Source organism: Amblyomma americanum, chromosome 1 (genome assembly GCF_052857255.1).
Source record: "Amblyomma americanum isolate KBUSLIRL-KWMA chromosome 1, ASM5285725v1, whole genome shotgun sequence".
Lineage (NCBI taxonomy): Eukaryota > Metazoa > Arthropoda > Arachnida > Ixodida > Ixodidae > Amblyomma > Amblyomma americanum.
The window spans coordinates 424166653-424178446 of NC_135497.1; the positions used below are offsets into that span (position 1 = coordinate 424166653).

The window sequence follows — 11794 nt, forward strand, 5'->3', positions numbered from 1 at the left end:
CTTATTTTCAATAAGAAAATCCTTGCGGTATGCCCACGTGTGAGATTCATCGTGTCGCTATCGGTTCACCAGAAGCGTTTCAGTGTCGCCAGCGCAATGGCAAAGGGGAGGCGCAAGAAAGGGGCTTTTCCTGGCAGTCGACGATAAGCGTCCACCCACGTTCGAGTGGCTTGCGCCGTCTGGGAAATACCGTCAGCTGAGCCTTTATCCGATAGTATTCCGCTCTTGGCACAACTCAGCTCGGCTTTATAAGTGAGCGGGTCAACTGGCCTGCCGTCATTCTCTCACATACGTTAACGAAGCACTAGTCCTTGCTGCTTTCTAGTTGAAATGGCATCGAAGTTCATAGCCCTCTGCTTTCTGCTGCTGGCGGGTGAGTTGCAATCGACTTCGCTCAGGGAGATGAGCTCCAGAAGCGTTCTAAATTTGCGCTTTATTTAGACAAGCTTTAAATGTTTCGAACACTGAACCCAGTAGTACGAAAGCACTTTTCATTCGAAGTATTTATTGATGGAAACTGTATTTTGCTAAAGTTAAAATAAAAGAAGATATACAAGCTTGTATTCCCGCTATATAACCGATGCAAACAAATATCCCTCTGATTCTCCGCACCCCCCTCCCCCCGCGAAAAAAAATTCTGAGAAAGAAGGACAGGCCTTCGGGAATTTCCTGCTCCTAGCAGAATTATGTTACGGAACATATATTTGATTTGTGAGTCGATTATTTACTAAGCTTTTTTTCCTTTTTTTCAGTCATGGTCGCACTCAGTCAAGCACAGCATGTAAGTGTCATTCTTTGCGCTTGTTGTGGGGTGACGCTTACAGGCATTACAGGCACTAGCCATGTTAGACGTTGGGCTTTATTATTATAAAGCTGCAAGTTGACTACGATTGACGTTGTAGTGGAGGGCTTCCGGTTAATTTCGATCCCTCTAGATTCTTTACCGTGCTCTTACGTCGGACCACCAACTGGTGTTTCGGGAAATTTCTCTTCCATCGTTATGCGGTCAATACCTTTGAGATCGATCCCGCGAACCAGGGGTTAGCAGCGGACCGCAAAATCCTCTGAGCCACCACGGCGGGTACATTGGCCTTAAAAAATGTTCAGTGAGGGTGCACGTCGGGTGTAGTAACGCAAGAAAAAGAAAATTGGCGGTGGTTTAGCTTTCGTTAAACCTCGAGTGACGCGATAACTACAGCTGGCCGAGTTGAACTTGGTCACGTGACCAACCACGTGACGAACCACGTGATCAGCCACGGCGCCGCATCGCCGGCAGCTGCTCCGCACCACGTGACCATCCACGTGACAGCGTGGCGGCGCCGCCACACTGAAGGCTCGAAATGCTACCGTAATGTAGCTATCGCTACAATAAACACGAAGCACGTAAAGAAGACACACAGCACAGGCAGGACACAAAGGTAAGCGCCTGTCCTGTGCGTCTTCCTTACATGTCTCGTTTTTTTTTGCGCTACTCTGAAGCCCGACATGAACCCTTACCATCATGAAAATTTTTTTTTCCTGGTTCAACGAGGGCTGTTGATATCAGCAAGACAAGAGTGATGTATTATCAAAATGTCGTATTTTTGTTTTCTATAGCACCATATATAATAGCAAAATATTTTCAGGGTTCTCAGAGCTTAATTTATCGCCCTAAATCAACGGAACGCCGAGTTTCCAAATAGTCTGTGCACTAAGCTTTTTCTTTCAAATGGTTTGTCTTTAAAGGCAGATGTCCGCAGCTAAAATCCTGATGTTCTTTTTCAGAGGCCTGCCACTATTCGAGTGCCCCCACCTCGTATTAACCTGCCCAAACTTCCACCGCCGCCGAGGGTATGTATCCATTAAGTGAAATCGCGTTCACTCCATATTGCTTGTGAACATACGCTCTCTGAGGCACACAAAACGCGAAACGCACTTCGCTCATCACAGCGTAAATCTAAGAATATTTTTATTGATCCAGATGGAATACAGACGTGGTCACTTTTCACTAACGACTTGTTGTGATTGCTTATAGTAAATTTAAATAAAGTTAGAATCATTTAAATTTTGCAAATAAGAATCTCGCTACTTTTGCGCTCATATTTGATGTGCCTCATTCAATATACATTTGCCGGCAAGTATGCTCGTTTGCTAGCACGTGACGGTTGCATGCTTTTGTTTAACGGTTATAACCTTGGACAAAGGCATTACAGACGAAACCGCATGGAATAATTCTTCTGGTCGATTTTGATTATATATATCTGGGTGCGGCCAATTTGAAAGCATCGCACAGGTTGTGTTTGACTTGCACAAGATGTTGAGCACTCGATACACATGTACAAAAGAAAAAAAAATGGACACAGAATCGCTTCCTAGCTTTATATCTGGACGCAGTGAACACAGTGACCGAGCGCGTTTAACAGCGCCGCATTATTTAGAACCGGCAGCGTAGTCTGGTACGGAGCGGACAAATTTTAGACGCAGCTATGGGGATCCTCTACATAGCTTCTCATAATATTCCATAAAAATTCGCAAAGAAGAAACTACGTGGCTTTTAAACCACAAATACAACTGTAATCTGAGGAGATTTTTTTTGTTTTTGTCTTTTTGTAAACATTGAAGAATTCAGTCGTTACGCGTAGGATAATTTTACCAGCCTATACACACTGCCAATAGGCAATGCGATTATCCCTATCATGTTCTGAAATATATGCTGCATTCATGCCAATGATTTTGGATACTTTATACGCTTTTCAATGAAATCTTGTGATTTCGTTTATTATGAAGGCAAGATTAAATTTTAAATTAACCAATAATTCGTCTCCTACGTACCGCTGTCTCTAGGTTTGCTTCTACTTTTGTCACAGCTGGTATCTTTCAGGCTTAAACGCCACACGCCACCTGAAGTATTTAACCGAGGAAATGAAACCAAACAGCCCGGTACTGACTGAAGCCATTATCAGGACATATATAAGGGCTTTATATTAATTCAACGAACCTAGCAAGTGCTGCTATTGAGCCCATATTTTAACGCGAAATAGATGCGACAATATGCACTGAAAAGGGCAACTGCCTTCAATGTACCGAGAAATCTCTTACCAAGAATCTTACAAACCTATAGACCTCCTGCATGTTTGTAGGCAAACGAGGTGGCGCTGCAGTCGCTAGCGGGCTCGTGGTAGGCAAAAGGTCGGGTAGTAGCGTTGCGGATAGGTGTTGAGCGCGGGTTTCCAAGGGTTGTAGGCGCGTTTCCAGTTTCTGCGAATCAGAGCAGTGGTTGATACTTCCAACTTAGTAATTTCTCGAAGTACACGAGCTCGCGTTGGCCACGTGCGGCGTATTCAGAGAAATAGTTTGCAACTGTGTATTGCATATATGGTTAGTAGTAAACATGTAGAAAGCATTCCTGCCATTGGTTTATACGCTAGGCATTGAAAAAAATAAGTTTTGACACTCTGAACTAGCCGGAATGATTTTATTTCTGGACAGTAGTGAGGGGAAGTGCTGGCGTTGCTTCGCCGGAGCAGGCGTGCGCTCACCGTCTGTTGACACACGTGTCGCGCTGTGCGAAAAGTGGGGACAGCGTCGTGTCTCCGATCTCCTCTTTCTCGCTTAGCGCTGTTTTTAGCCGCATGACCACGCACCAGCCAGGCCGACCTCTCCCCTGGGTAAACTGGTAGATTTGGTGAAAATGTTTGCTTTATAGAATTACTTTCTTTCCTAGCCCTGGAGTCTTGTTTCGTGACGAAAAATTATAGCAAAATATTGAGTACAAATTTATAAATTACGCTTTCGAGATGTAAGGGGGTCAAAAATTGTGAGGTAATTTGTTTGATTTCAGTGCCGCATTTCTTTGACTAAAGCGAAAGCGAAGAGGCCATAAAACGAGGGAATAAACTTAAAGGTTCGTTTTCTGGCCTCTCACATTTTCTGTGACTGGCATCACTCACCTTAGTAATTCGCATGAAAATCAAATGACTCCATTTGTCGCAAACTATTCCTGAGACGTTGAGGAGCGTAATAAATCTCTCGATTTTTTTTATTACACGTGCAGTACTGTGTTAGTTATTTTTTGTAAGAAACGTTTTCATGTAACTATGCATACATAAGTACTGACCATCTAGAAAAAGAACTACTCGCGTCATCATACAGAACAGGGCTTTGTGTACATGCTGGCATAAAAAAAAATTGCGCACTATCTACTCAATTATTTAAGACTTTTGGGTGACTTGACGAGGGTGCTAATTATATTTACCCAGAACTGCACCAGGTATAGCTAAAAATAAAAGGAATGACTAAAAATAAAAGGAATGAAAAGTTGCACTCGGTATACGTATACTAATTAGAACGCGTTATTATTTCCAACAGCATATTCTTCGCTCACTTTATTATGCATTCATTCATAGCCACCTCAATTACTGTTTATCATCGTGGGGTAACACGTACTATACCCATCTTTCTTCTTTGTGTAATCTTCAAAACCAATTTGTTAGAATAATGACATTCAGCTCATACACCGCATCCAGTGCTCCCCTTTACCGCCGGCTCAATATCTTACCTCTCCTTTGTTCACTCCAACTGAAACTAGGTTTATTAATTTATCGCGCCCGTCACAATAGCACTACTCTCCCTATATTTACAGGTTCCTGTTTGTGTAACGTTAATAATACTAGATTCGCTGAACAACATAACCTTTTGCTTCCGAATGTCAAAACTAATTATGGCAAACAGTCCGCTTTATTTTCAGCAATCACTGTCTGGAACTCGCTACCCGCAACGATCAAATCATTCCGCACCGAAGCACAATTCCATAAAACCTTGAAAAACTATGTACTGCATAATTGCCTTCAATTGCCACGCCAGTGAAACCTGTTAGTATTGTGTACGACTTCTATTGCCTGAGTGCTTGTTCTATGTTCTCTTTTTGTGTTTGCAAAATGTGTTTTTAAAATTTAGCATGACTAAACTGTTATTTCAGATCTTATTTTTCATTGCACCTGTGTTCCGCTATGTAATTGCTATCTGCCATATATTTATCCTACTTCAAATATGCAATTAATTACAGGAGGTCCCCCTGACAGTTTCCATGTTGGGACCTCCTTCTGTAATAACCAATTTATGTACATATTACCTATCCATCTTTTTCAATAAACTTTCAAACTTTCAAACTAAGTGTAGGAATTTCATATTTGCACCAAGTTTAGTTACATATCGCATGCATAAATAACGAAAACACTTTTCATTGCCGCGTCCCCTCTCAATCTCGGCACGTGTCTGTTAGTAGTACGCCTGCGGCTGCTTCTTTCCGAACAAGCTTCACGATCATGTACTACCTCATGAAGCATGACATGCATGATGCAATAAAAAGCATATGACGTTTAGCACACTTAAGGTACGCTATTCTAAGCACACCAATGCGACCGCGCAAGATTGACACAAGTTACCAGACTTAATTCTTTCTACTCGAATCAAATAATTACGTCGTCCATATCAAGAAACAGTTTCAAGTAAATATTAAATGCCATAAAACGCGCCATTAAAACACGCTGTGCTATTAAAAATAGAACGCATTCCTTGGGGGCGAGTGAACCTGCCGGCGCCCCGTACACTCCGGCTCAGGGTGATAAGTACGCGTGCAGCTACATGTCTTTTTTTCCCTTGAGCAATTATCAACCTACTATCGTGATGTTCAGGTTAATGAACGCAGTAACGTGCATGCTATTAAGTGCATTGAGTGGCAGTGCCTATCGACTCCCAGACTTGGCGGTTTACTACCGTGGCCCAATGCCTGTAAGTTAGTTTCCGAATGCGGCATTTATGTGCGAGAAACCTATCGAGGCTAATTTAATTTTTTTTATGCTACTACGGGGATCCAACAGTGACGCAGCTGGTCAATACATGCTGCTTCTGCAGTGCACAGGCTTGAAGCAACCGCCGGTAGCTGCGGTAGGCAAGGGCAAGCGGAACCTGTTTTGCCTACCATGCGAAAGTCGCTGCTAACATCAGCGCCGCCGCATCTTGGTGACGTCGCGGGGGTGAAGGAGGTCTATATTTGAAAACTGGTTCCCAGTGCCTACCAAATCGCTTTCCTAACTGCCCATTTCCACGTTTCAAGCAGGTCACATCAGGTATAAGAACAAAAGGGCCGGTGAAACCGTAAGCCGACTGTGCGCGATGGCTACATGATCGAGCTCTCATTGCACGCGCCTACAGACGCGGATCGACGTGCAAGGCAGCGGATCCGGATCCCAGCACAGTGTGAGCGGCAGCATCCAGCATACCGGCCCGCACGCGGCCCCACCAGCGGCACCCCTCCGCGGGCAGCCGCGGCCAGGGACAGGTCGGAGTGGGTGTCCGGATTCCTATTGGAAAGCGCTGACGGACCGGCAGCAACACCCTCATCATCCGCATCTGTGTACCATCTACAGAGTAAATCACGTATGCTCTGTTACACTGCTTCATTTTGTTCATTTCCGTTTGGGGCTGAAAAAGACCAATGTGCCGGTCTCAGACAGGTGTACAGACATTTCACGCTGAGCTTCAGCTGGCGGTTTCATTTACCAGTATTGGCTACTAGATTAAAAACAGCTTCGAAGCAAGTTCATGATTATTAACCGAATACATAGCTTTCTTTCGTAAAGCTTTGCGTCTCAGATAACTTTTCTTCCTACAGCCGGGAGTCTGCAGGAGCTTGGAATTGTTATTTTGATTCCTCCAACACTTTCAACCGGAATCAGGCGAAGGTAACAACAAAAATAGGCTCAGATAACGGAAGCCCGAAAGGCGCTTAAAGTGGAAACAAAGCCTGCGATCGCATTTTAAACAGTTTACAGAAAGTGAGTTCAGCCGCACACATGCCCAAGTTTTGTATTTTTGGTCTAAAACAAGTGTAAAACAAAAAGGAGAGCTGTCTATTTCTTAACCACTAAGTGCTCAAGGTGCGCAGGCTTTCTTGCTATGTTTGTATGCTCGGTTATCCTTACAGCCCTCAAAGTAGTCGAAATAGAAACAGAATAAATGAAAATAAAATGCGGAGACAAGCAGCGCAAGCGGATTTCATTTTCCAGGCAATAGTTTCAGGGAAGACAATATTTTTTTAGTTAGCGTAACAGATGAAAGGTATAGAAGTGGTGGCTAAACCGACCGGTTATTCACCATGAAAGTACTACTGATAGAGAATACAAACTACAGTTCTTCGGGTGCTCTCAGACAAAGGCCATACCTAAATTCATCATCTAGTTAAATTGGCAGCCGTACGTAATCTCTACGTTGAGGACTTCTCTCATTTGGCAGAATTTTGGAGAAATGATACTCTAACTTTCGATTTGGGCACGAATATTACAGAGGAATCATTTCATTGTGTCCAGGATTGCGTTGAAAAATTTGCAAACCCACATATTAATAAGTTGATAAAACGTAACTATGGAAACTTCCTTTCAATATTAAAAGTCATGTATGAAGTCTTATAGAAATGTAGTACTCGGTGAAATGACAGCCCCTGCTTCGTCCGCAGTGGCTGCAACTATCGCGGCCTGTCCATGCGTCTGGAAGAGATAACAGTGTGTTTTAGACCTGCTATTGGCCCTGATATTGGTAGGCAACTTTTATTCGCTCCCTGCATTGTTCCACAACTGCCGCTATTTTTTCCTTGGATATAATTGTTAACATTTTGAGAGCAGGCTAGTATTCAACACATGCTTGCGAAATTGTTTTTTTTTGCTGCTGTTAATTTTCTCCACTCTTTCAGTAGTTCAGTCAGGCATGAACTTGAGCCATTCTTAAAAGAAAAATAAACGTGAGAGAACTATCAAATCAAAGCGTAGTAAGCGATGTCGTGCCGTGTGAAGATGATTGGTTCGAATACGTTATTGAGCCATCAATGCCGCTTGCCGGTTGTAAACTATCCTCGACGAGCATCTCGGAACAGCTACTCGAGAGTAGGCCATCCCCACTCCAAAAAAGACCAAACACCCATCGAAGCTTCCTTCCTTCCTTCCTTCCTTCCTTCCTTCCTTCTTCCTTCCTTCCTTCCTTCCTTCCTTCCTTCCTTCCTCCTTCCTTCCTTCCTTCCTCTTCTTTCACTTCCTTCCTTCCTTCCTTTCTTTCTTCCTTTCTTCTCTTTCTTCCTTCCTATCCTTCCTTCCTTCCTCTTCCTTCCTTCCTTTCCTTTCTTTCTTTCTTTCTTTCTTTCTTTCTTTCTTTCTTTCTTTCTTTCTTTCTTCTTTCAATCTATCTTTCTTTCTCTCTTTCTTTCTTTCTTTCTTTCTTTCTTTCTTTGTTCTTTCTTCTTTCTTTCCTTTCTTCTTCCTTCCTTTCTTTCTTTCTTTCTTTCTTTCTTTCTTTCTTTCTACCTTCCTTTCTTCCTTTCTCTCTTTCTTTCTTCCTTCCTTCCTTCCTTCCTTCCTTCCTTCCTTCCTTCCTTCCTTCCTCTTCTTTCTTTCTTTCCTTTCTTTCTTTCCTTCTTCCTTTCTTTCTTTCTTTCTTTCTTTCTTTCTTTCTTTCTTCCTTCCTTCCTTCCTTCCTTCCTTCCTTCCTTCCTTCCTTCCTTCCTTCCTTCCTTTCTTCCTTTCTTTCTTTCTTTTTCCTTCTTCCTTTCTTTCTTTCTTTCTTTCTTTCTACCTTTCTTCTTTCTTCCTTCCTTCATCCTTCCTTCCTTCCTTCCTTCCCTTCTTCCTTTCTTTCTTTCTTCTTTCTTCCTTCCTTCCTTCCTTCCTTCCTTCCTTCCTTCCTTCCTTCCTTCCTTCCTTCCTTCCTTCCTTCCTTCCTTTCTACCTTTCTTTCTTCCTTTCTTTCTTTCTTTCTTTCTTTCTTTCTTTCTTCCTTTCTTTCCTTCTTCCTTTCTTTCTTCTTTCTTTCTTCCTTCCTTCCTTCCTTTCTTCCTTCCTTCCGTTCTTTCTTCCTTTCTTCCTTCCTTCCTTTCTTTCTTTCTTTCTTTCCTTCTTCCTTTCTTCCTTCCTTCCTTCCTTCCTTCCTTCCTTCCTTCCTTCCTTCCTTCCTTCCTTCCTTTCTTTCTTCTTTCTTCCTTTCTTTCTTTCTTTCTTTCTTTCTTTTCTTTCTTTCCTTCCTTCCTTCCTTCCTTCCTTCCTTCCTTCCTTCCTTCCTTCCTTCCTTTCTTCCTTCCTTCCTTTCTTTCTTTCTTCCTTTCTTTTTCTTTCTTTTCTTTCCTTCCTTCCGTACTTCCTTCCTTATTAACGTGTACTACATACAGTCATGGACAAAAATTTGCTGATGCGGACTGACGAAAAGTAATTTATTCCTGCCTTGCCTCGCTAGCCAGTCGGTATTTGTTCGAGCTGACGGAGCACACATGCCGCCTCATGCTTCTACGCCCTTTATGAACCTCTGGAGGTGCATCTCTTTTTTTTCCTCGCACTTGCATCCCGCAAGCTTTTATTCACGACATATATGTTTTTTTTTTTCATCGCAGGCGCTTTTCTTTCGTACTTCACTATAGTAAAAGCGTTCGGCTCCACGTGCGGCAAGTCCAACCCATGCCTGGTGATTGCTCTCGGGCGAGCGATGACTTAATATTTGTCCGCGCACCAACGCTAAGGAACGAGAGAGGATGACAGCGAAGCGTTTGCTCGCCAATACAGATCCGGGACAGCTGAGGTCAGCGCCTCTTGCGTCCTCGGGCCACGGGCAACGCAGCAGGACCATCCATCGTAAGAGCCGCGAGCCGCTGCCGTAAGGAGGAAAGCTCCGGCGACATGTGATCGCTGACGCCTCCGTGTTTCCCCCGTTGTGCAACGTGTGCGCAAGAGAGGCCGAGTGCCTGCGCCACGTGCAGCGCGTGCCGCGACCAAGGGGCGGCAAGGCTCTCTTTCTTCCGGCCCAGGGGAGGAGGCCACGCACTGCGTTCGCTCAAGCAGCATATCTACCATATGTACGGCTCAGGAAATGCACAATTGTTGAGCGTCCCAGGTGGTCCTAATTTCGTTCGTCGTGCTAGCCATGTTAGATAAGTTCCTACTGAGTGCTCGCAAACGTCCACTGCTATAGCCGTGATGGGAGAATTTTCTTGACACCACTCGCACTACGAGACCTCCTTAGCTTTCAGGAACTTTGCCGTAAGCTACGTTTATAATACGGACGTAGTGAGTGCCTATTATGCGTCTAATGCGCGACTGCAGGACTCCTGTAGACAAATACGCTTTCTGATGTCCCGCGACGCGCCTACTACGACTTCGAGGTCACCAGTTTACCATGATAATCGCTTCATAGCACACTGAAAGAATATTAGACTTTTAACCAGTAATTAAGAGGAGAGTAACAAGGGCCTTTTGATCGACGAAAAGATTGCTCGCGCTTTTAATGTCCGGTGAACATAGGGTGGATTGGTTGATTTTTGCATGCCAGAGCAGTGCTTGTAATCTGTAGTAGAGGGCGTCCCATTTAATGTGCGGCGCAATTCAAGTAAAACAAAATGTTTGAGTTTTGATTACAGCAAAATGATTGCCTTTACACTGGCCCTTGGAGCGTGAAGCTTTGCTCTTCGAAACTGAAATTGCGAGGCGTTTATTACCATCGTATGAAAGCCAAACTTACCCATTCAATAAGCTGGGAGTCAGTTGTTCCAAAGAAGGGCGACATTTATTACAGCTGTTAGGCACCGCGAATAAAGACTGCGGGTATTGTCAACTAATCAGATTTCAAGTGACATGTCGAATTTAGTTTAGTGCCTTCTAAACAATCACTAGTGCCATGGGACGTTCCCCAGAAATTCAAGATCCTTGGGTGGACTTATCGGGCGCTCATATAAAATTAACAGGTCCTGGAAGTCAAATGGATATGAGGAAATGCAAAAACCGAAATGTGCACCTATCGACACGAGAGTTTTTTTTTGTTCAGTTTGGAGAGTTTTGCGTGATAATGCCTACGTAAAACGAAGTGACGGAGAAAATATGTGCAAGAAAAAAAGAGTGATCTGGATGCCCGATGAAAGAAAGGGCCATGGGATGGATATCTTATGGATGCCCATCAGCTTTGTGAGTACATCTGAAAACGGTTGCTCTTTACAATGCTAGGCCAAGGAGCATGTCGGAGATCTTTTCCGCGGCCGGTCATTCACCCTAAATTTGAGCGAACACACAGGACGCATTCCGTCAATGTTACTTTTTTTTTGGTGACTGAACCCTGCATCAATTTTTGTTCTTTCATGTGAAACCCATGACCACGCCGACATCTGCTCGCATTAGTTTTTTCCCTCATTTAATGAATTATTCATTTTATGCGCAAAGTGACCTGCCTACCTCGTGTCGTCTGACGGAAAGAGAGTAGACCATTCATCGGGGGAATGCCTTGTAGTTTTCAGTCTGCCCGTTGGTATTTCAACATCAGAGGGTATGTTTGAACCAGTAAGAAAAGGCAAAGAAGAAATCCTTTATGGGGCGCCGAGACACGCATGTTATGTTATCTGATCGGGACAAAGCTAGCAGCGTATGCTGCACTCTCGTCCTGCCTCCGCCACGCCTGCCGCAGTGAATAAACAAAGCGACCTCTACCGCCAAGCGCTGCGCGTAATCAGCTTGCACCCTGCAAGCAGGAAAACTATTAAAGAAAGGTTTTACACGGCTAAACCTAAGTACACAAAGAGAAAGCAGAAGGTTAAGCGTAGTTATAGTTGCCTAAGCTTGGTCTTGCTTAGCTCTGGTGCAGCGGGCATCTAGACGCTGCTTGGCTTCTGTAACGTTGAGTGCGTTCCAGACACTGGATAGGCAGTGCGCCCACCCTGACACCCTGGCAAGTGGCATAAAAATTAATGTGGATTAGCTCAGCTGATGCAGGATATACAAAGCAAAAGCGAGATTGAGGT

The 11794-nt window shown here is 43.9% G+C and overlaps 1 protein-coding gene across 4 annotated transcripts in view; it reads left to right on the top strand.

The window, feature by feature from the left end:
• Positions 1–234: 234 nt before the first annotated feature.
• Positions 235–11794, top strand: part of LOC144115859 (uncharacterized) — a 40931-nt gene continuing 29371 nt past the window's right edge. The window contains exons 1-4 of one of the 4 annotated variants that reach the window (XM_077650407.1): positions 235–373; positions 753–781; positions 1765–1830; positions 6193–6417. In XM_077650407.1, coding sequence (XP_077506533.1) covers positions 331–373; positions 753–781; positions 1765–1830; positions 6193–6417 — 363 coding nt within the window. In that variant the 5' untranslated portion in view covers positions 235–330. Of the gene's footprint in view, positions 477–752; positions 782–1764; positions 1831–6192; positions 6418–11794 lie in introns of all 4 variants that reach the window. The other 3 variants (XM_077650409.1, XM_077650410.1, XM_077650408.1) reach the window with 3 other exon arrangements.